The sequence below is a fragment of the Lissotriton vulgaris genome, chromosome 2_1, assembly GCF_964263255.1.
Source record: "Lissotriton vulgaris chromosome 2_1, aLisVul1.2, whole genome shotgun sequence".
In the NCBI taxonomy this organism is placed as follows: Eukaryota; Metazoa; Chordata; class Amphibia; order Caudata; family Salamandridae; genus Lissotriton; species Lissotriton vulgaris.
In genome coordinates this window covers 372,532,660-372,557,116 of record NC_141687.1, presented here as the reverse complement: position 1 = coordinate 372,557,116, position 24,457 = coordinate 372,532,660, and the positions used below count along the sequence as shown (strand labels likewise).

The following is a 24,457-nucleotide window of genomic DNA, read 5'->3' as shown; positions in this document are numbered from 1 at the left end:
GGTTTTCATGCGGGTCATTTCGTGATCGGCATGTTCCCCAAAGAGTGAAGATCCTGAGAAGGGCAGATTGAGGATGCGTTGCTGGGCATCTGGTTTGAGACCAGTTAAACGCAACCAAGAAGATCTCCTCGCACATACCCCATGTGAGTAGGCATGGCCTGCTAGAAGGGCGTTATCTGCAGATGAACTAATCATTTGGTTTGCCACCAAACAGCCCTCCGTCACTGTTTCCTCAAAGTCCTTCTGGTCCTCCTTGGGCAGTTTCTCTTTGAATCGTTCCATGGAATCCCACAGAGCTCTATCGTACCTGCCGAGAAGTGCTGATGCACTAGAGACTTTCAGGGATGAAGCTGCTGTGCTGCACACTCTGCGTCCCCAAGAATCTTGGGTCTTGCTGTCCTTGTCAGGAGGAACTGAAGAAGAAGGAGCGACTGTATGATTCTTCTTAGCTGAGGCTACGATAACTGAGTCCGCCGCAGGCTCTCCTTTAACAAAGATTGGATCTGAGTCGGCCGCCTATACTTTTTCTGGATACGTGCCGGTACCGCCCTGATCGCTGCTGGCGTGAGGAAAACCTCCTTGATTGGGTCCATTATCCCTGGAACCAATGGGAGCAAAGGCCGTGAATATGATTTGTGACGAAGGGTCTCAAAAATCACAGTAGTGGAAACTTCTGGGACAGCCATTTCTATTTGAAGTTTGTGAGCGCCCCTTTGTAAAACGTCCAGATATGTGTTGACGTCGTCAAGCGGGGAAGCTCTGGAGCGAGGGCTGTCTGCCAGCGTTGGGGAGTAATCCCCTTTAGAAGATCTCGAAGAAGATGAGGAGGAGGATGATGGCGTTCTCCTTCTCCTGTGGTGAGATTTTTCCTTCCTCACTGGCGATCTTCTCGGTCGATCTTCCCTTTAAGGAGAGCGTGATTCTCTCCGATGCTCCCTTCGTGGAGATCTCGACCTCTCAATTCGTACCTCCCTTCTCGGTGTTCTAGACCTGGGATGCTCCCTCCGTGGTGATCGGGAGACCCTGGGGGGTATGCGACCTTTCCGCTCTCCTCTCCCGAGAGCGTGATCGGTGCTTGCTAGGACTCTGTCTGTCTGCCTCTTCTATCAGTCTCTGAAGAGGTGACCTGTGGAGTGGGCTTACATATCTTTGCAGCCTCTCCGTCGCTCCAGAATCCTTCCAATTGCTCAACGGAGCATACCATCTTGGCGAGAGTGTTGTCTTTCGTTGGGGCAACGGACTTCTACTCCTGGAAGAGGACCTCGATGAGCTAGAGGTACTTGAGGAGGAATGGTGAGAAGCCGATTGAGTCACCAAAATAGTTGAAGGCACTGAAGAGGATTTTCGTCTCACCGGTGTTGGAAGACGCCTTAAAAGTCTTTCCCTTGACGTTGAACGCCTCTGCGGCGTCGACGGAGTGATAACCTTCGACGACGAACGCCTCGCCGACGACCTGTGTTCTCTCGACGTCGACCTGTGATGTCGAGCCGATGACGGAGTCTTCTCCCTCGACGTCGAACGGCGTCGCCCTGCCTTCGACGGAGGTCTCGACGTCTGGTGTTGCCCTGCCGTTGACGGAGGTCTCGACGTCGAACGGCGTTGCCCTGCCGTCGACGGAGGTCTCGACGTCGGTCGACGTTGGTCTGTCGGCGACGGAGATGGCAATCGACGGTGTCCTGTCGTCGACAATGCCCTTGATGTCGACCTGGCATGTGGTGACGGCGGAGGATCGGACATCCTCGACGTCGAGCGCCGACACGCCTTCGACGATGATCCCTTCCTCGACGACGATCGTCCGAGGGGGCTCTTGCTCCTCGACGCCGAGCGCCTCCGTGGAGACGTCGGTGGAGGTGTCACACTCTTCGAAGCCTGTCGACGTTGAGACGACGGCGAGTGTATTCTGTCTCTCGACGCCGACCGTCGCCTGGTTGACGGCGGCGGAGTTGACTTACGTCTTGACGCCGATCTTCTCGTCGACGGAGATCTCGTGGCTTCTCTCGACGCCGATCGTCGCCTAGTTGACGACGGCGGAGCTTTCTTCGACGTCGGTGAACCCCTTTTCGACGACGAATTCCTCATCGACGCCGGTCCCGACGTCGACGGAGCTTTTTCTTTCGAACTGTCCATCAGATGTCGTTTTTTCAGCGCCGAGCCTGGCGCTGAGGTTGATGGACGCTCTGACTTGCCTTTGGAGGGAGTTCTGGGTCTCTTTGAACTCTTCCTCTCTGTAGATCTTCCCCTCATGGATCTCTGGGCCAGACCATAGAGCCTGTTCCTCTCTCTGTCTTTTAAAGTCCTGTCAGACAGATTTTGACAATGAGAGCAGTCTTTTGGATCATGATCTTCTGGCAAGCATAAAATACAGACCTCATGAGAGTCCGTTTTTGCCTTCTTGTGGCCACAAGAAGGGCAATCATCAAATAATGAGGGCATCCTGACAGGAAAACCTCACAAAAATTCGACTACTAGGCAGTTATTTACTTGACCCTGATGTTAAAAGTCAAAGTAAATCAAAAAATTGTTCTTTTGAAGATTTTCTGACTGAAAAAGGCAGAAAAAATGTGGAGCTGTGTATCCAGGGTCCTTCCTGAAGGAGCCGGAAAGAACAACTGACCTAACTGTAACCCCTGAGGCATGATGGGAAGCTAGGGGCAGAGGTGCCTTAAAGGCACAGCGTCAGTTCTAGTGCATGCAGCTACAGGTTAGCTTTTCAGTCTTTTTAGACTGGGTATTTGCAATGCAGCCTGGGAGCTGTATATGCTTACAGTGTGTTATGAGAATTTCTACTGCTTTCTAAGCATTAAAACAGTTTCTAAACAAGCATTGGTGTTGTTTCTCATGTTTCTAATGCTAATACAAATGTATGGTGGAAATTCTTCACAGCATATTACAGCTCTACTGTTTTATTTGGCTGCAATTGCTTATTTTTATATATATTTATTTATATATATATATATGTATATGTATATGTGGGGCACATATAATATATTGTTTCCGGGGTCCCGCGCATGGGCGGGAATATTCTAATGCTTATGACTATTGATGAGGATCCCCTGGAAGAGAACTATGGTTTAGTATCTACAAACACATAAGAAATAATCTGTCAATGTTTATTAATAACCTGACGAATTTATAAGACAAATTCATTTAATGTTCCAGCCCTCAGGAAGTCATAGGGCCACTCGCCCACAGACGAAACACATGTTGGCTGGTGTAAGAAGCATTATTCGATTAAAGAAAATATCTGAAGAACATATCGACTACCGGATGACTTTCTTTTGGATTTGTATTAGTGTGTGCTCAGAGGTCTGTTTTGTTTAAGATTGGAAGAGGTGGTGTAGTGAGTAGCACAAAGTGTGGGCTTGAGAACACAAATGACATCCATATGTTTGAGGAATGTCCAGCGATCCAGAGCTTCTGGGAAGAAGTATGTAAGTCTATGAGAGTCTATGAGTAAGATTCATACTATGAATATCCAGGTAAGCCTCTCCCTTGTTATCTCTGGGACCCTGGAAGGCATGGGTAGTTTGGACACAAATAGATCAAAATTGTTGTTCTATATGATCCTCTTGGACCGAAGGAAAATATAAAGGAAGTGGCTAAGCAGTTCCCCACCGATGTATGTGAACTGGTTGGGGTCGATAATTTACAATGTAAATAAGGATGCAAAAATCGGGGTTAGGGAATTAGGCATTGGCTAGCTCTGGTGAAATGGTGACAGCATGACGGTAGCAGAAGTAGAATGGTAGAATGATCTGCATGAGTAACGAAAGTTAAAGCTTGTCCCATGATTACCCCTAACTGCTGCACTTTGTACTTCAATACCAGGTGTAAGCACCATGGTACATGGAAAAATCAGTGAACCACTACTTGGGCGTGGCAGGTTTTTACTCTTTCTTCTCCAAGATAAGGGCACAAACATGAAATATCTTAGCGAACGAGGACACCAAAACCTACATAAATAAATTACAAAAGTGACTAGTTGGGGGAGGAGTAGATACATTTGGCATGCACATTTTTTTCTTTTTAAATCAATCGTTTTTTTTAATGAAGGATTTTCAGACGTTGCTTCACATGCACCTCAGTACATATTTTATTTGCTGTTACTTATTACGGATCTTCAAACTTTGCCCACTAAGAAGTTGAAGATCACAAAACGGAATGTGGCTCGGATGATGCATGTCCAGAGCTGCCTCCGGAGTTCCACCTTGCATTCTTTTGTTTTCTCCCAGCAAAGCACTCTGTTTTCATATGGGGCTCACTGATCACAGAAATGTCACTGAAGCAAGCTGGACTAACTGACCACACAAATGTTAGGCCGATGCCAGTTGTATGGCCAAAGGGCACCCAAAGTACTCCTCTGTTCAATCCCAAAGACATGCTCTCCATCAACTGTGTGTGCAGAGGACTGACTGGGTAGTGGCCGCCTAGCGTAGTTGGTGTACAGTCTTTTTATTGTTCCCTTCATGATAAGATCGAACTAAACCATTTAATTAGGAATCGATCTGCAAAGAAAAATGCAGCAAACCTTCATTAAAGACTAAATGCCAGATGTACTATAAACACTAACAAACCATGGATGGGAAATCAGCACAAAGGTCTCATTCCAAAGGATCAATTCAGAGGGAGGTGGCAAAACGAGCAGACTATTAATTGGGCACTCTATATTTGGCTGCAAATTCATTGACAGAATACCCCTCCCCCCTCGCCCCATCATTGTATTTGCCCTCCAGAAAGAGAAAGCATTTTTTTAAAGCAGACTTCTATTGAAGAGAAATGAGCTGCTTTAAAAAAATATAGGTTTCATGTTTGGGCTGCTGACACGATTCCTGTGACTCCTTCCCCATTGCAAACCAGTGAGGGGTCAGAATGTGATCAATCAGGGTACAAACTATTGATAGATTTCATTTTGAATCCCACATAGTAAAGGGACCCATCTTTCACCTGCGATAAATAGTGGACCCCAAAAGCCCTTTTTAGAGTTGGAAAGAATTTTGGAACTCATAAATGGGGTTTGATATCTTAAAAAAAAGTTGTTTTGCTGACTCAAGCTTGGTGTTTTTTGCCAATCTCAGGTTCTGTGCCTGCAAAATACCTTTGTACATAAGATACACAGTTCTACCAAAGCTTTCCATAATTAATAAACAGTCTTCAAAAATGACAACAAGCATTTGCAATGCAATAGGTCTTGCATTAGGAAAGTGTGAGCTATTGGTATTGTAAATGACAGTTTTTTTAATAGTGTTGGCTTTGAAAATATACAAATTAATAGCATTGTTATTTACAAACCCAATAGCTTACACTTTCGTAAAGCGAGTCATATTGGCTATGGCAATGCTTGTTGGTAGCAAGCAAGGACAGTGCTGTTGTGGTGCTGAGTGATGATGTGGTTGGGCTGAGTGATTATGTGGTGTATTAGAGTGATGTGGTGGTGTCCCAGAGTGATGTGGTGGTGTCCCAGAGTGATGTGGTGGTGTCCCAGAGTGATGTGCTGGTGTCCCAGAGTGATGTGCTGGTGTCCCAGAGTGATGTGCTGGTGTCCCAGAGTGATGTGCTGGTGTCCCAGAGTGATGTGCTGGTGTCCCAGAGTGATGTGCTGGTGTCCCAGAGTGATGTGGTGGTGTCCCTGAGTGATGTGGTGGTGTCCCTGAGTGATGTGGTGGTGTTGTGAGGCGTGCAGCAGTGGGAGGCGTGCAGCAGTGGGAGGCGTGCAGCAGTGGGAGGCGTGCAGCAGTGGTTGGCGTGCAGCAGTGGGAGGCGTGCAGCAGTGGGAGGCGTGCAGCAGTGGGAGGCGTGCAGCAGTGGGAGGCGTGCAGCAGTGGGAGGCGTGCAGCAGTGGGAGGTTTGCAGCAGTGTGAGGCGTGCAGCAGGGTGAGGCGTGCAGCAGGGTGAGGCGTGCAGCAGTGTGAGGCGTGCAGCAGTGTGAGGCGTGCAGCAGTGTGAGTAATGCAGCAGTGTGAGTAATGCAGCAGTGTGAGTAATGCTGCAGTGTGCGGCGTGCAGCAGTGTGCGGCGTGCAGCAGTGTGCGGCGTGCAGCAGCATGCAGCAGTGTGAGTAATGCAGCAGTGTGCAGCAGTGTGAGGCATGCAGCAGTGTGAGGCTGGCGGTAGTGTGCAGCATGCAGCAGTGTGAGTAATGCAGCACTGTACAGCATGCAGCAGTGAGTAATGCAGCAGTGTGCGGCGTGCAGCAGTGTGCGGCAGTGTGAGGCGTGCGGCAGTGTGAGGCGTGCGGCAGTGTGAGGCGTGCGGCAGTGTGAGGCGTGCGGCAGTCTGCAGCAGTGTGAGTAATGCAGCAATGTGAGGCGTGCAGCAGTGTGAGGCGTGCAGCAGTGTGAGGCGTGCAGCAGTGTGTGGCGTGCAGCAGTGTGTGGCGTGCAGCAGTGTGTGGCGTGCAGCAGTGTGTGGCGTGGAGCAGTGTGTGGCGTGCAGCAGTGTGTGGCGTGCAGCAGTGTGTGGCGTGCAGCAGTGCGAGTAGTGTAGCAGTGCCAGTAGTGAAGGAGTGTGAGGCGTGCAGCAGTGTGAGGCGTGCAGCAGTGTGAGGCGTGCAGCAGTGTGAGGCGTGCAGCAGTGTGAGGCGTGCAGCAGTGTGAGGCGTGCAGCGTGAGGCGTGCAGCAGTGTGAGGCGTGCTGCAGTGTGAGGTGTGCAGCAGTGTGCAGCCTGCAACAGTGTGAGTAATGCAGCAGTGTGAGGCGTGCAGCAGTGTGAGGCGTGCAGCAGTGTGAGGCGTGCAGCAGTGTGAGGCGTGCAGCAGTGTGAGGCGTGCAGCAGTGTGAGGCGTGCAGCAGTGTGTGGCGTGCAGCAGTGTGTGGCGTGCAGCAGTGTGTGGCGTGCAGCAGTGCGAGGCGTGCAGCAGTGCGAGGCGTGCGGCAGTGTGCAGCCTGCAGCAGTGTGAGTAATGCAGCAGTGTGAGGCGTGCAGCAGTGTAAGGCGTGCAGTAGTGTGTGGCGTGCAGCAGTGTGTGGCGTGCAGCAGTGTGTGGCGTGCAGCAGTGTGTGGCGTGCAGCAGTGTGTGGCGTGAGGTGAGGGGGTGTGCGGGTGTGAGAGGGTGGGTGAGAGGGTGTGTGAGGGTGTATGAGGGTGAGAGGGTGTATGAGGGTGAGAGGGGGTGAGAGGGGGTGTGAGGGTGAGAGGGGGTGTGAGGGTGAGTGAGGGTGTGTGAGGGTGAGGGTGTGGGGGTGTGAGGGTGTGGGGGTGGGGGTGTGAGGGTGTGGAGGTGTGAGGGTGTGGGGGGGTGAGGGTGTGGGGGTGTGAGGGTGAGAGGGTGTGTGAGGGTTAGGGGGTGAGAGGGTGAGTGACGGTGTGTGAGGGTGAGAAGGTAAAGGTGGGTGAGGGTGAGGGGTGTGAGGGTGAAGGTGGGTGAGGGGTGTGAGGGTGAGGGGGTGTGAGTGTGAGAGGGTATGAGTGAGGGAGTGTGAGAGTGAGGGAGTGTGAGAGTGAGGGGGTGTGAGAGTGAGGGGTGTGAGGGTGAGGGGTGTGAGGGTGAGGGGGTGTGAGGGTGAGGGGGTGTGGGTTGTGAGGGGGTGTGGGTTCTGAGGGTGTGAGGGGGTATGAGGGTGAGGATATGTGAGGGGGTGTGAGGGTGGGTGCGGGTGGGTGAGTGTGTGTGAGGGAGAGAGGGTGTGTGTCAGAGGGTGTGTGAGGTAGCATTGCAGCTAGCAAGTCGAGTGTTTTCAAGCCGAGTGTCCCTAGAGATGGCAACACAGCAACAGCATTTGAGGAGCAAGGCTACTGTAAACATTGTCAGCATTGCTGTGGCGGAGGGGGTGGGGGGAGCGGTGTGCGAGAGCGCATTACTTTGAAGTCTGATGGCGGGCGGCGAGGAGCAGCTTGGGAGCAGATTCCTTTTAAGTCTGATGAGAGGCTGATGGGTTTTGCGTGCAAAAATGTTTTTAAAAGCAAGTGGTGATTAATTGCTGTTTGTGCGCACATAAACATGGAGTTAGGGAAATATAATAAAAATTGGAGAGTGGAACATAGGTTCCAAGATAATACGTAAGCATTTGTTTTTTAAACCACATCCGCTGTTTCTTTTAATAGTTTGTATGCGGTTTGTTTGAAAAAGGAAAACAAAACGCATCGGGGTTAGCGCCGAAGCATTTCACGGAAAAGCATTTTCTGACCGCATCGGGGATTAGTGTGAAGCATTTAAAATAAGAAAGCACATACAAACAAAACATTTCCAAGATGAATACTTGATCCCAATAGGAGCAACAAAGCATTTTTAGACCGCATTGGGAGTTAGCGGCAAAGCATTTAACAAACAAGCTCTCGGCTTTGCTGTGGCGGGGGTGGCGGGGAGTGCATTTCTTTGAAGTCTGATGCGGAGGCGGGGAGCGGCAGCTCTGAAGTCTCTGAGGCACAGACAAATGGTGGTTTGTGACGTGCCTGGTTTGGAGCACATGCACTGTCCATAATCTGCATTGAAAAGCCCCTAGGTAAGCTTTCCTGGAGCAGCTCTCTATATCTCTCGCATAGCGATTGCTTACGCATTACGCTAGGCGAGACCTAAAAACCCCAAATCAAAGAGCCACTTCAATTTGGTATCCACCCTCGAAAGATTATGCAGATACGTCTAGACGGTGAATGTCCACCTCTCAAGTAACAGAAATCCCCACAGACAATTAAGAGACGTATCTGGCAGTATAAACTCCTCACATAAGTTCCTCCACTCAACCATACGCAAACTATCTACATAATGAAAAACCTTCACTTTAGGAACCATAAAACCTCGAAACAGAAAACCTTCTAGGTAACATAAAACCCACCTCCTCATCTCACACCATAGTGAGAGTTCAATGAATCATCAAAGAAAACCAAGCACTGGCAAAGCCAGAAGGTCTGGCATTGACTGCCAGCCTTTTGTCTTTGTCAATGCTGATTTTGTTTTATTATGGTTTCTGTTGGCTTAAATCAACATATTTTTGTGTTTTAGAAGGCCCACTATGCCAACGTAGTCCCGGTCATTGAAGGAAGATACATTGAGCGTCGATGAGCTCCTTGCGAAAGAGCTGAATGCCACCACTCCAAGTGAAGGTAGGCAAAGGTTGAAATGGGCTGACACACTGTCCCATGCAGCATGGTGGATGTGCACAAGAATAATGTGACAAATTCAACAGGCGAAAAGCACTTGCTGAAAACCCCACTGGTTAAATACCTTCTATATATCATTTTAGTAAAATAACAAGGTATTGGCTAATGCCAGACCTAAAATAATAAACTGCATAGGTTCATTGCCAGACACTGTACCTTTCAACTGGGAGTTGTGCACAGCAAACATGTTAATGGCCATGAGCTGCAGCATGCGGACACATCCAATGGGGGATGGGCTGTGCTGGATCAAAGCATGGAATTCTCTCAGAACTTTTTCAGCCACTGCCGGAAACGTCTCCATCCTAAAGCCAGAGGGAATCACAATTTCGGTTACTGCTAAAAGCTGCTCAAGTTGTGAAAGGAGATCACAGTACAAGCTTAAGTGCAGGATAGGTGACAATATGCTAATGACAATAAAAAAATATGCATGAAAGAGTACTAGAGGTGTTATTAAGCCAATTTTTCATTCTATGAAGAAGGAATCCGTGGTTCTAGATAAATTCAACCATTACCTTGTGGATAAATGAAAGAGTGTCCTGAGCCCACGAAGACCAGAGGAAAAATATTTAATGGTTCAGAAATGGATATGGGAGGGATAGCAATACAAGGTTAGGATCCCATCTCATAGGAGGGCCTCTAAAGGACGCAATCAAATGCAACAGGCAATCAGACAACTTATGATGACCCCCGCTGCCTATGTTTGCAGGCCCCCTGGTGTCACCAAATATGTGTGTCAAGCATCTATTTCATATAGAATTCCAAAAGTTGTTTAGTGCAGGACAGAATATCATTCACAGCATTTTTGAGGGTTTACATATTTGGACAAAGGTTAACAGCAAAATAGCAAACCTCTGCTCTTGTACTGGCGTGTACTTCAGATTGTTTTTTGTAATCCATAACAGCCTACAAATTCTCTTCAATATATTGAAAACAAAAGGCATGAGCACAGCACTGTGCAGAGATACCAAAGTCAAGCCACGTATCCCCCTTTATTAATCAATTGCTTGGACCATGCACGCTGCTCTGACAAAATAACTAAAGCTTCACATACGAAACCCCCTCTGGCTACACTTGTTCAGAGATCCATCTACCAGTTCTTTCATTTATAGCCAATGGCACATGCTTCTATTCAGACACACTCACACACTATGTTGCCAATTCAGTTGAATCCTGGCTTGTGGCACAACTAATATTGCAAGCACTGGAACACAAAACAACTCTGCAAAGGCAGTTCAAGCCTCACCTGATTTCCAGTGCTGAGGCCAAACAGGCTCATGCAATGCACCTTAAACTTGGCTTACAACACCTTACAACTGCTGTACCAGAGACCACTCACAACTTTACAAACCAGACCATTGGCAACCATTTGTGCACAGGCCCTGCCAGTGAGCTCCTGAAGTACTCACAGAGCAGTTTCTAAAATAAGGTCTTAAACATTCTGAATTGTGCCACACTCATGAAAGGACAGTGCATATAAACCCTGCCAATGTGTTGCAGACATGGGAAGAGATGCATGGGGGACATGTAGGGTGACTAGAAGATTGTGCCATCGGAAAATCAGATATTTAATCCTGATTTTTCTTTTTACAAATCAGCGCAAACAATTGTAATAGTTCATTTGGTTAAATTAAATTAAACTAGTCAAGACTACAACTCACTCAATTCAAAGATTTAAAAATGAAAGTCCATGACTGGACATATGGTGCCCCACTGACAGAGTCATCTGGTCAGCCTAGGCACTGAGCCACCGGCTTTCAGATTAAAAACACCCGCTTTGATTTGAGGAAGGGGCCTGGAAAGATTACATTTACAGTCACCAGCACAAAACAGAAGCATTTCAGATGTTACCCAAAACCTGCATACTAATGCCACGGTACTCTCAAAAAACTAATTACGCAGTCAGAAGGTGACTGAATGCAGATACTGCTTATCAGTAAGCATTGCAGTCGGCCATCGAGTCAAAACAATCTCCTTTAACCAGGAAACGGATGTCAGTCAATTCCTAACCATATCATCTAAGGCCAAACTGGCCAGCTGAGGCACGCGCTTCAGTAAGAGATCGCAGAAGCTCGGAGCTTCTACCAGCTGGGAGTGTCTGAGATAGCCTTCCTTAGTCAGGCTCTCCAGCCCTCCCTACACAAACATCAATGACACGGTCTTAATCCGTTACTAAATGAACTAAGATCTTGTGGTAGCAGCCGGATAAAGGACGGATTAGGGTACATCTGGTAACCCACAAGAGCTCTCAGTGAGGCTTCCTCTTTCCGCAAGAGGCAATAAGACTGTCAACTCCGGCAAAGACTTTGTTATACTCGCTATGCGTTATGGTCTCATAACATAAAAGGCAAATGGATCCAACCGTGAACAAGGAGAAATGCACCCATAACCATGAGTAGGCACACTATATGAGATCTCAATAGAAACCGGTCTCGCTTCCTTAATGGAACAGTAGCTCCACATAGAGCACTTTTTCAAAAGAAACCGAGTGCTCACCTTTTCTCTGCTAAATTCTCAAATTCACAAATGAGCTTATAAAAGGAGCTCTACTAGGCACAAAAGTAAACCAAGGATAATCAGGTCTTCTTAGCAGACTGCAAAGAAGCAGTCTCAGTGAGGCTGCCTCAGCTCCATCACTAATATTGTGCATACTTTACTTCACTATGGACATAAACTTTCGCTTATCAAATTTAAAACCACAAAAATGGCAACACAGCTGCGATACAACTTTTTGTTATGTATGCAAACATTGCCTGGGTTCCATCTCTTTATCCTCGTGTACAGGCCATTTTTTACTAACTTGGGCTTAGCAGGGGAAAACAGTTGGAAGGATTATCAGTTTCGTTCTGAAAAATGACGAGAAATGGAGTCTGTAGGGTCATTGCTCTTTGACAGTTTTGGAGAACATACTTTGATTGCCTCAAGTTTTTTACAGAATTGTCGAAGTTCTCTGCATATACGTCTCCAGTGTTGGTACTTTAGTGCTTTCTAAATCTCAACCTCTGTCCAACTCACAAACACTGGAACTTCCCTTTCAAATTACCTAAGCCTGCCAAATCAGCTTCCTAGAGCAAGATCTGGACCTGGCAAAAATATTAAAACCAGCACCACATTGCAAGTGGCAGTGTAAATGTAAATGTATAGGCATTTATATAGCGCACTACTTACCCGTAGGGTCCCAAGGCGCTTCGACCGCTGCAAAACCCTTCCTGGCTTCCCTGAGAGATGGTCCCTTAATGGGTATCTCCAGGGTGAGACCAGGCATCCCCGGCGGTCTGGTGGGGCCGTTAGTGAAGATGAGGCAAGCTAATGCCCAGAGTTGCCGAGTGTGATCGCTGATCAGAGTGGGCACCGAGGCAAGAGAATTATCGAGTCCGCTGACCCTGGTCCAGAAACCTGCCGCGTCGGGAATCGAACCCTGGTCCCGGGCTGTCCTCTGCTCTCGGGTCTGCCGCCTCTAACCAGTGAGCCACACTACTTCAGTGACTAGAATTGGAGAATGGAGTATGGCTGGGGCATGCCAGCTCCATTCTGCTCTGAAAGCTGCCTCTGAGCTTGCATTCTACTATGGAAATGCCGAAGTGGCTGACTGTATAGTCAAGCCTTGCTAGAGGAACATTCTGTAGAATCCATAGTTTAATACTAAGAGGGATATTCCGTTATACACAGACCAATTCTACAGCAATTCATGTAATATATTCAATTGAAAAGTACTTCACAGCTATTTTTGCTGAAAATACTTTTAGCAGATGAAGGTTGATTTCACAAAGTTATTACGCACCAAAAGTGCAACTGAGATGTACAAATACCATGCGGGAAAACCCCTGTTTTAGGGTCATTGGTCACCTGGAGCAGGGACAGCGCTTCCCTGCTTATTGGCTAAGATAAAGATTGAAGTATCAACATCACGGAGCACCACAGGTGCCATATTCTCACCAAAGATTCATTTGTGTCATATTCACAGAATTAGGAATGGCGGGATTTAGAACTAACTATGCAGACCTTGCAATAATATACGCCAGAATTGCAACAAAAAGGAAAATCCGCAATATCAGAGACAGCTCGGAGGTAAGCTGCAAAAAACGCCGGTCATTACTTGGGGAAGTTCTTCACGCGCTATTATTCCTCGCTTACTGTGCTTTGCATGCATTGCATTAGTCTGAGATTGAATATGATACACTTCATTCATGGAGTTTGAGGGCTACACCTGTTGTATTTAGTCCTTCTGTCGACTAGGTTTACTTGCTGGATCACACATGCTTGAAGTCAGTCCCCCTTCATATCTATTTTAGGTACCATCTTGATTGGATTTTTTTTTGCTTCCCAGTTGTATCATCTGCTTCGGAGCATGTGCAGAGCTGCTGGTGAATATTTAGTGGAGGCCGCACACAGCAGTGAGCCAAAGTCAAGCCCATTTGTTTACTAGTGTGCACTAAGACCCTGCGGACCGCCAAAACATGCTGTTGGTTGAGTTCCATTGAAGTATGTATGTTCATTTGTGGTACATAATTGTTCATTTTGCAACTGACACTTCTGCATGCATATTTCAGAAGGGCATTCCAATCTTTCCTTCCCTCGCTACCTGGAAGCCCTAGCCATACTTTTTCTACCTCTTCTTTTAGATTGAAATCAGAATAACATAACGTTCGATGGGAGCTGAATACTCATAAGTTAGACTTCCAGAGGGACTGCATATTTTTTCATTTTCTTTTGCTGAGTCTTGATGGAGGTCCATTGCCCTTAGGATATAAGGGCTTCTGTCTTATATCAAACACGGCTGTTTTACTTGACAGCCTCTATTTGGCTCCAGCTCGTTGCAACCTCTGTAACTGTCATATACACAGGCCTCGCAGCTGGCTGTACGCCTTTCTAAGTTATCTATCACTATACCCCTTGCTTCAAATTTGTTTTCGATTGACTCATGCAGTTCTTAAATTAGTTGTTTTTGTAATTACGAGAGCGTATTAAACCCTGCTACTTAGTCGCTCCTAATATCCATGAGTACTAAAGCCTTTCAATCAGATCTTTTTTTTTGTTTTTTACTAAAGGGTGACTCCTCTCTCTTTGATGCTGAGGCTATACTGAGATTCAAGTTTACCATTGAGTGTAGATCATCTTTCCTCCTACTCAGGACCCCAGTCCTCCAGCAGCCACTCATCTTCAGTCAGTTCTGGACATTACAATAACAAATTGATAATTTTTTAACTGAAACCTAGCTAAGTAAATCCCGAGTTAATATATCCCTTTCCATCTAGGAGAGAGCTTTTTTCAGAATTTTGCTTTTAATTCGAGTTTGCTCAGCTGGTGAAAGCCACAACTTTACTCAGAGTCACAATTTAGATCATTCTTTTGCACAAGAAAGCACTTCTCCCTGGATACATTACAACGCTATATCTCCTGGGCTAAGAAGCCGCTGGAATTAGGGGCAGCAAATCTGAAATGGTATGAAACCATATGGACTTGGCCCCATTTCTCCGATGCTGGCATTGACTAACTACCTTCTGTAATCCATAGGTCAAATGGCCTGGACTTCAGGGAACGGAAGGTTGCTAACAATTATCTCCTCTTTAGTTTAAACCAGTAGGAAGGGCCAAATGACAATGGAATTTTACATACTCGAAAGAGTCAGGCGGCATATTGTTCACAGATGAAATAATACAAAATCTGTCTTCCAGCAGCCATGACCACTTTTTAAAGCACTGGGACACTATTCCTGCTGGTTAAGTACTTAACTTGCATCCGCGTTTAGCAAACTCTTTTCCACCTTCACAAATATTTTGTGATAAGTTGCACATCTACTTCATAGATTGCAGCAAGTGCCTATACAGGAGTATTCGCATAGGAACCAACTTCAGGTTAGATTTTGATTTGAATAGGGGGTGAGAGTAGTGTGGAGTGGTGAGTAAACACAGTGTGGTGCACATGTATAGCAAAAAAGAGTTTAATCGAGAAAGAGAAGACAGCTGTGGTCAGAATCACATGTTTCAGGGGAGAAGGGTGAGGCAGTCAATCTACAGCACTACACACTAGGAACAGGTTCTTTTACCAGGCTAGCAACATTTCCCATTCGTAGCATGTGCTTCTGTAGATACACATCCTCTGCACTGCACTGGATAAGGGAATGGAAGACGCAGATGTCTGAAATTAGGTCCTTAGGACCGTCTGGCCATCCATAGCCAGTTGTGTGGCTAGGATTTCCACACAGTAGTGGGTGGTGAATGTGTGTGGGGTGGACCACATACCTACGTTACACCTTTCAGCAAGGGGGATATTTTCCAGGAAGGCCACAGTTGCCGCCTTTTTCTGCTGAGTAGACTGCACCCTGTGTGTGACAGAGAGGGCTATCTTGTCTCTATGATAGCAAGTCTAGATCCACTTAACCAGCCATCTAGCAATGCCTGCTTTAGATGTAGCAAAACCAAAGGGTATGATGGACGGAGTGTTGAACATTGCAAGCGCTCACCCCCAGTCAACTGATCTGGGATTAATCCATCATCATTCTTTAGCTCACTCGGCCACCCCAGTTCAGACATGGCCATATGCAAATCAGTCTGACCCTGTGCCTCATGGGAACAGTCGAAACCCGAACTGCCAAGCTGTGTCTTCCCTGGACAGGAAACAAGCATCCTGGGACTGGTTACTGGCCAATCAGCCGTCATCAGCCAGGCTAGCCTGAATCCAGTGGCAAAGTGAGCAAGGGACCCACGTCTGGGTATACCCTGCCAACTTAGGGCGTACAAAGCATGCAAGGGAGTAAATCTTTCAGCCTAGCCCCTGGATACGTTATGTGTCTCGGGGGAGGGGATTGGTGAGGTGAGTCATTCTTTGGAGGTGGTGCCCTGCTGTTGTTGCCTCTCTAGGCACTCCTGGTGTACCCACGTCCTGACTGCTGGTAGTAGAATGAAATAGTGTCTGGGGAGCTGGGCTTGGATCCTTGCCCTATAGTGGCGCCACCAAAAGGAGCCCCAAAAGGTTGAGGTCTTAAGGGCATCTATATGTCTTTCACGGTGTCCGTTGTCCTTCATTTCTTTCAGCATGTGCTCAACCATTGGGCCTAACAGGTGCTCACCATCGGAGGGCGGATGAGCAGATGTGGTTGGATCTCTGATCTAAAACCTGAGATACAGAGCCATGGATGGTGTCTATTCAAGACACTAGCATGAACCCCTCAGGATGTGGTGTCAGTCATGTCTAGGGCAAAGAGTGTGGTAGCATTGGAGATGGTTTTTCTGTCTGCCACAGATTCCTCACCCTTTTTTATACTCATCTGGAAGGTGCTTAATGCGCTCTGGCATTTCATCCCAATATGCTCTATCGTACTGGGAGTACAGGCTGACAGAGTTGGCAGACCTTGAGTGGGTGGCAGCCTCTACTGCGACCGTCTTTCTAGAGGTGTTTAGCTTTTTGCGGTCTTTGACAGGTGAGGAAGCATCACCTGTGGACTGCACACTTGTGCGCAGTATAGACCATAAAGGAATCAGGAGGGATCTAAGGTGAGTCATCTGGGGAGGGTTGATATTTTTTCTTCACCCTCGCCTTAACTGTTTTTTTTAAGGTGTCTGTGGTGGACTTCAGCATATCTTTGAAAATGGTGAGGAACTAGACTGTATTTTGGGGCATGGACAGGGTCTCCATCAAATCATCTTCATCCAGGAGAACATGCCTGCCCACCTTGCGGAATGTGGTCGCCCTCTGTTTCACTTCATGATATGCCATGGAATTGTCTGTGGGTGCCACCCTAAACAGGCAGCTTTCCATATCCTTTGGAGGCTCAACATCGTAGTTGTCCCATGGGTCTCTGGTGTGCACCAGATCAAACGGTGGAGCCTAGGGTTGACAGGGTGTAAAGGACTACCTTTCCCGTAAGAGGAGTGATCGGGAGCCTCTCGGCTCATAAAGTGTCTTCAGGCTCAACTGCCAAGAGGGATCAGTGCCCTCGAGTGGCGTGTTGTTAGCTTCGAAGCCTTAGGAGGGTGCCGACCAGAGCCTGAAGGCAGAGGAGGCCTGAAAGGCTACGTTTTGCAGTAGCTTTTTGATAGCATATTTGAATACACTTTACAATCCATCTGGCAATTCCTCCTTTAGAGATGGGATTGCCTTTGTGTGGTGGAGAGAAAGATACAAATAATTGTTTTGTCTTTCTGAATGATTTAGTCCTGTCTGTGTAGTATAGTAGAGCTCCTCTCACATCTAAGGTGTGTAAAGCCCTTTCTGCAACAGAGTCTGGTTTTTGGAAAAACACTGGTAACTCTACTGATTGGTTAAGGTGAAACGGAGTAATCACTTTTGGCAGGAATTTAGGATTGGGTCTAAGAACCACCTTGTTAGGATGTATTTGAAAAAATGGTACTTCTATTGTGAATGCTTGTTTTTAACTAACTCTTCTGAGAGAGGTGATGGCAACAAGGAAAGCAGTTTTCCATGTTAGGAATTGCAGTTCACACTTATGTAACGGCTCAAAGGGGGGTCCCAAGAGTCTTGTAAGGACCACATTTAGGTTCCATACTGGAGCAGATGGTAACCTAGGTGGGATTATTCTCTATAATCCTTCCATAAATGCTTTTATTGCAGGTACTCTAAAGAGAGATAGATGTTGTCTATTTTGTAAATACGCTGTAATTGCTGCTAGATGCAGGCGTATGGAAGAATAAGCCAAATTGGGCATTTGTAAATGTAGAAGGTAGCAAATGATTTTTTGGATGGAAACATCCAGTGGATCAATGTGATTGTTGTTACAGTATATTGCAAACTGTTTTCACTTCGCAGCATAGCATGCTCTGGTAGTGGGTCTTCTAGCTTCTTTAATTATATTCATACAGTCAGGTGGTAAGTTTAAGTAACCAAACTCTAGGACTTCAGGAGCCAGATCACCAAATTCAGTTGGCTTGGTTCTGGGTGCCTTATTTCTCCATGGTTCTGTGTTAACAGGGATGGCGTGAGCCGTAATTTCTAATGTGGAACCAGTGAGAGATCTAGTAGCGTGGTGAACCACGGCTGACGTGCCCATGTGGGAAACACTAGTATTAGTTTGAGAGACTGTTGTCTGAGCTTGCGTACTGCTAGTTGAATGAGTGGGATAGGCGGAAAAGCGTACGCAAATCTGCCTGACCAGTTCATCCATATTGCATTCCCCTCCGACCGTGGATGTGGAAACCTGGCGGCGAAGGTTGGGCATTTTGAGTTCTCGTGGGTGGCAAACAGGTCTATTTGTGGATGCCCCCACATTTGGAAGAATGGTTGAAGAACTTGTGGGTGCAACTCCCATTCGTGAATCTGTTGTGACTGGCGACTCAACAGATCTGCTATCTGGTTGTGAATTCCTGGAAGGTGTTCTACTGTCAGATGTATGTTTTGAGGGATGGCCCATCTCCAAATGTTCTGTGCAAGTTGGGACAGTTGCAGAGAGTGTCCCCCCCCCCTGTTTTTGTATTTAATACATGGCTGTCATATTGTCAGTCCGGACTAGGACAGCTTTGTTTTGGATTTGTACTTGAAAGGTTTTGAGTGCTAGGAAAATTGCTAGCAACTCTAAATGGTTGATGTGGAACTGTTTCTGTTGATTGTTTCACTAACCTTGTGTGGTATAATGCAAGAGATGGGCTCCCCATCCTGTGAGGGATGCATCTGTCGTGAGCATTATCTGTGGAACAGGATCTAGGATGGGCCGTCCCTTTGTCAAGTTTTTGGTGTCCACCATTGCAGAGAGCGATATGTACGGCTGTCTACCAACACCAGGTCTGTGAGCTGACCTTGAGCCTGATTCCACTGTTGTGCTAGACATTCTTGTGGTGGGCGCATTTGCAGTCTTGCGTGAGGAACTATAAAGATGCAAGACGCCATCATGCCTATTAGTTTCATGAACACTCTGGCTTGGAGAGAGTGCAGGCATTGAAAAAGGGAGACTAAGTTCTGAATACTTTGAATCCTGGCTTGACTGGGATACGCTAGAGCTACAGATGTGTTTATAGTAGCTCCTAGATATTGATGAACGTGCGAAGGCTCTAGGTGCGACTTGGTGTAGTTTATCGTAAACCCTAAGTTGTGCAGTGTTTGAATTGCTTGTTTTGTGTGTTGTGCACACTGGTTGAACGATTTTGCTTTTATGAGCCAGTCGTCGAGGTAGGGGAAGACATGTATTTGTTGTCTTCTGAGATGTGCTGCCACTACTGCTAAGCACTTTGTAAACACTCGTGGTGCTGTTGTGACCCCGAATGGAAGGACTTTGAACTGATAGTGTTGTCCTTGTATGACAAACCTTAAATACTTGCTGTGCGCAGGATGTAATGGAATGTGAAAGTAGGCGTCCTTAAGGTCTAGTGTGGACAGAAAATATCCCTGTTGTAGTACGAATATGCTACTTACCAGTATGCATCTGTTCTTGGCATGTAGGGCTGCTGACATTCATATCTGTGCATAGATCGCCGCCTAGTGTTGGGTCCGGATGATTGCACATTGTTGTCCTGGAAGAGTCTTCGAGGTATCACGAGATAGGTGGCTCCTCCCCTGGATTACAGTGCGCATGGGCATCGACTCCATCCCCAGATTGTTTTTAGCCATTGTGGCCAAGATGGAGTGAAACTCAGTAAATGATGACCATGCTATGAGTATATATGTGAATACTGCAGCTGCTACAGGTGCCGGGGAGGAGGGCGGGCGATATGAATGTCAGCAGCCCTACATGCCAAGAACAGATGCATACTGGTAAGTAGCATATTCGGTTCGAGGCATGTGGGCTGCTGAATTCATATCTGTGCATAGAATACATAGCAGTCCCTCCATTAGCGGCGGCCGCCCGTGCCAGCTGCAGCAGTTTGGAAAAGTGTCTTGAGAACAGCCTGCCCTACAGCTGCCTGCTGTTTGGAGTGCACATCAACACAGTAATGCTTAGTAAATGTGTGTGTGGTAGACCATGTGGCTGCTCTACATATGTCCTCTAAGGGAATCTTTCCAAGGAAAGCCATAGAGGCCCCCAACTTTCTGGTGGAGTGGGCTCTTGGTGGAATGGTAAGAGTGCGTTTTGCTTTTGCATAGCAGATCTGGATACAATTAACGATCCACCTAGCAATACCAGCCTTGGAAATAGGGTTACCTTTGTGGTGTGGCGCAAAGGCGACAAAGAGTTGTTTAGTTTTTCGAAAATCCTTGGTCCTATCAATGTAATACATTAGGGTCCATTTAACGTCAAGGGTGTGGAGCATCCGCTCCGCCAGTGACTCAGGATTTTGAAAGAAAACAGGTAATTCGATTGTTTGGTTGATGTGGAACTGAGACACAACTTTGGGCAGAAACTTAGGGTTAGTGCGGAGCACCACCCTGTTGGAATGAATTTGGATGAATGGCTCTTGGATTGTGAGGGCTTGCAATTCACTAACCCTCCGAAGCGATGTAATTGCTACGAGGAAAGCCACTTTCCATGTCAAGAACTGAATCTCGCAGGAATGCAGTGGTTCAAAGGGAGGACGCATCAGCCTGGTAAGAACCACATTGAGGTTCCACTCAGGAGCTGGTGGAGTCCGTGGCGGAATGACTCGTTTGAGGCCTTCCAGAAATGCTTTGATGGCCGGCACCTTGAAGAGTGAAAGGTGTTGTCTATTTTGGAGATACGCGGCCACTGCAGACAGATGAATGTGAATGGAAGTATAGGCCAGATTACACTTGTACAGATAGAACAGGTAACAGATGATGTTTTGAATAGAAGCGTCCAGCGGGTTAATGTTGTGGTTCGCACAATAAATGACAAACCACTTCCATTATGCCGCGTAGCAGGCTCTAGTAGTGGGCTTCCTCGCCTGCCGAATGATGTCCATGCAATTGGGAGTTAAGTTCAGGTAGCCAAACTCTAGGACTTCAGGAGCCAGATCGCCAGGTTGAGCTGTTGCGGATCTGGGTGCTGAATGTCGCCATGGCTCTGCGTCAGAAGGCTGGGTGTGAGATGTAGCCTTTGATGCGGTACCACGGACAGTTCCAGAAACATGGTGTACCATGGTTGACGAGCCCACGTTGGAGCAACTAGGATGAGAGTCATCGAGTGTTGCCTGAGTTTGCGTGCCACCAGCGCTATCAGAGGTGCTGGGGGAAAAGCGTACCCAAATTTGCCTGACCAGTTCATCCATATCGCATTGCCCTGCGACAGTGGGTGTGGGAACCTGGCGGCGAAGCTTTGGCATTTTGCGTTCTCCTGCGTGGCGAACAGGTCTATCTCTGGATGACCCCACCTTTGGAAGTACGGCTAGAGTACTGATGGATGTATCTCCCACTCGTGCATTTGGTGGCTGTGCCTGCTGAGCAGGTCCGCCATCTGATTGTCCTTGCCTGGGAGATGCTCTGCCATGAGGAAGATGTTCCTCTGAATGGCCCACTTCCACTTGCTCTGAGCCAGATGAGACAGCTGCGGAGAGTGTGTGCCTCCCTGCTTCTGAATGTAGTACATCGCCGTCATGTTGTCCGTCCGAATCAACATGACCTTGTTGCACAGATGTACTTTGAAAGTCTTTAGTGCCATGAAGATCGCCATCAGTTCTAGAACATTGATGTGCATCTTCCCCTGTTGCTGCGTCCATAGTCCCTGCACAGTGTATTGGAGTACATGCGCTCCCCATCCCTGGAGAGAAGAGTCCGTTGTCAGGATAATCTGTGGCACAGGTTCTTGAAACGGTCGGCCCTTGCAAATGTTTCGTGGATTCCACCAATGCAGAGAGTTGTATGCCCGACCGCTCACCAACACTAGGTCTTTCAACTGGTTGTGAGCCTGAGTCCACTGACGTGCCAAGCACTCCTGAAGCGGACGCATATGTAGTCTTGCGTGCGGGACAATGGAGATGCAGGAGGCCATCATGCCTATCAACTGCATGAACACTCTTGCTGGAAGCGAGTGTTGAGGTCTGAATTTTTGGATCAGCGATTGAATGCTGTCGACTCTCACTGAATTCGGCTGTGCTGTGGCCGCCAGAGTGTCTATGGTCGCACCCAGATACTACCGTATGTGGGCGGGCTGGAGATGGGATTTTGGGTAATTCAGTGAGAACTCCAGATCGTGCATAAGGTGAATGGTGTGGGACACGTGGTCGGCGCACTGCTGGGCCGACTTCGCTTGAATGAGCCAGTCGTCCAGATAGGGGTAGACGTGGATGTTTTGACGTCTCAGATGCGCCGCCATCGTCGCCAGGCACTTTGTGAAAACCCTGGGTGCCGTGGTGACCCCAAAAGGCAAAACCTTGAATTGGTAGTGCTGGTTTTGGATGGTGAACCTGAGGTATTTTCTGTGTGAAGGATGTAGCGGAATGTGGAAGTACGCATCCTTCAGGTCCAGAGTTGCTAGGAAGTCCCCCTGTTGAAGCAGTGGGAGAACTTGCTGCAGTGTGAGCATGTGGAAATGCTCTGATAGGATGTAAAAGTTGAGGGGCCTTAGATCCAGGATGGGCCTGAGGGATCCGTCCTTCTTTGGAATCAGAAAGTACAGGGAGTAAACTCCCGCACCTCTTTCCTGCAAGGGCTCGAGCTCTATTGCCCCTTTTTGCAGCATGACTGTGACTTCCTGCTGCAATAAGTGCAAGTGCTCGCCGGACATAGGACGGTGCCTTGGGGGTATGTTGGGTGGAGTGGATGTGAGCTCCAGACAATAACCGAATTGGACAAGTTTTCTGACCCACCTGTCCATGGTGATGGACTTCCACCACGGGCAGGAACTGCTGGAGTCTCCCCCCTACCGGTGTTGCGTGGTCGGGGGGCAGTGACAAGGCGTCACTGTTTGTTGGCGGTGGAGGACCTGGAGCTGTTGTTTCCACGTCCTCTGCCCTTGGCGTTGTTGCCGCGGTATCCACCTCGACCCTTGTTGGTATAAGTAGTCTGGGTGTTGCTTTTGTAGAACTGCGCTGACTGCGAAAGTTGCCCCCTTGAGGTGCCTCTAGTAGCGACGAAAGGACCCACTCCGAAACTGCTGGGACTGCAAGGCACCAATAGATTTTGCAGTGTCGGTGTCCTTTTTCATCTTCTCAAGGGTGGTGTCAACCTCAGGGCCAAACAGGTGATCTGGGTTGACTGTTTGGTTCAAGATGGTGGTTTGAATGTCCGGCTTGAACCCAGATATCCTCAGCCATGCATGTCTACGAAGCATAACGCTAGTGTTAATTGCGCGTGCGGCAGTGTCAGCCACGTCCAGAGCGCACTTTATGGAAGCGTTGGAGATAAGCTTCCCCTCTTGTATTAACATTTCAGCCGCTTCTTTATATTGATCGGGCAAATGTTGCAAAAGGGTCTCTAGAGTATCATAGTGTGCCCTGTCATAACGCGCCAGGAGCGCCTGCGTGTTGGAGATGCGCCATATGTTGGCTGCCTGCGCTGCCACCCTCTTCCCCGAAGCCTCAAAGACTTTTGATTCCTTGTCTGGGGGAGGAGCATCACCCGTAGTCTGCGAGTTGGCTCTTTTCCGGGCATTGGAGACAACCAGGGAGTCCAGAGGCAACTGTCCCTTAATATAAGTTGGATCTGTGGGCGCCGCTTTGTACTTTTTGTCGATTCTTGGGTTGATGACCCTCGCCCTGGTGGGTTCTTTGAAGACCTCAGCCGCGTGCTTTAAAACACCCTTCAGCATTGGCAGAGTTTTTACAGTCTTTTCAGAGACAGAAAAGGTGTCAAAAAGGAAGTCGACGTCCACTGGGTCAGCATGCTGCTTGACGTTGTGATTGGCCGCTGCCCGCTCAATGAGGGCATTGAAAGCGGCAGAGTCCTCAGTGGGGGAAGTTTTGGCTGAGAAAAGCTGAGGGTCCTGTCCAGAATGCGGGTCCCCAGGGCTCAGTCACATCCTCTGGGTCTGTGTAGACGGGATAGCTGTACTCATCTTCGTCGTCGCCCTCACCAGCGTCGACATTGGAATGAGTGGGCGAGAGTTCGTGAGCCTGTGGTGAAATGGGCTCCACCAAGGCAGGAGTACCAGCAGAGTCCATGTTCCGTTTGAGTGGGATTTTGTACGACTCCAATTGGGGCTCAGGGGTGATTTTCCTCTTCAGGAGGGAAAGTCTGCCCGTTTCGGCGTCGATGAAATGCTACTGACGCTCCTCCTCTGCAAGTGGTCGATGCCGTGGGCCGAGGACCACCAACGACGGTTTCGGTGTCGAAGACACCTTTTCGGGCACGCCGGCCCCGGGTTTAGCAGCGAAAGCCTTCGGCGCCGTCTTAGGCGGCAAGGTGAAAAGGATCGGCGTGGGCGCCTTCGCCGGTTTCTCCAGAGGCTTGGCTGGCGCTGGGTCTTTCGGCTCGACTGCTGCGGCGCCGTCCCTAATTCGCTGTAGGGACTCCTTAACCTTCTTTGTGAACGCGGTGGATGGACGCGCCGGTTCGACAGAGTCTTTAGCGGCTGGTTTCGGAGCG

At 48.1% G+C, this 24,457-nt stretch overlaps 1 protein-coding gene across 2 annotated transcripts in view; it reads right to left on the bottom strand.

The window, feature by feature from the left end:
• Nucleotides 1-24,457, bottom strand: part of SMG6 (SMG6 nonsense mediated mRNA decay factor) — a 1,283,123-nt gene that overhangs the window by 897,058 nt on the left and 361,608 nt on the right. For both annotated transcript variants that reach the window (XM_086955188.1, XM_086955187.1), the window contains exon 10: nt 9,251-9,396. In XM_086955188.1, the coding sequence (XP_086811314.1) occupies nt 9,251-9,396 (146 nt within the window). The remainder of the gene's footprint in view (nt 1-9,250; nt 9,397-24,457) is intronic.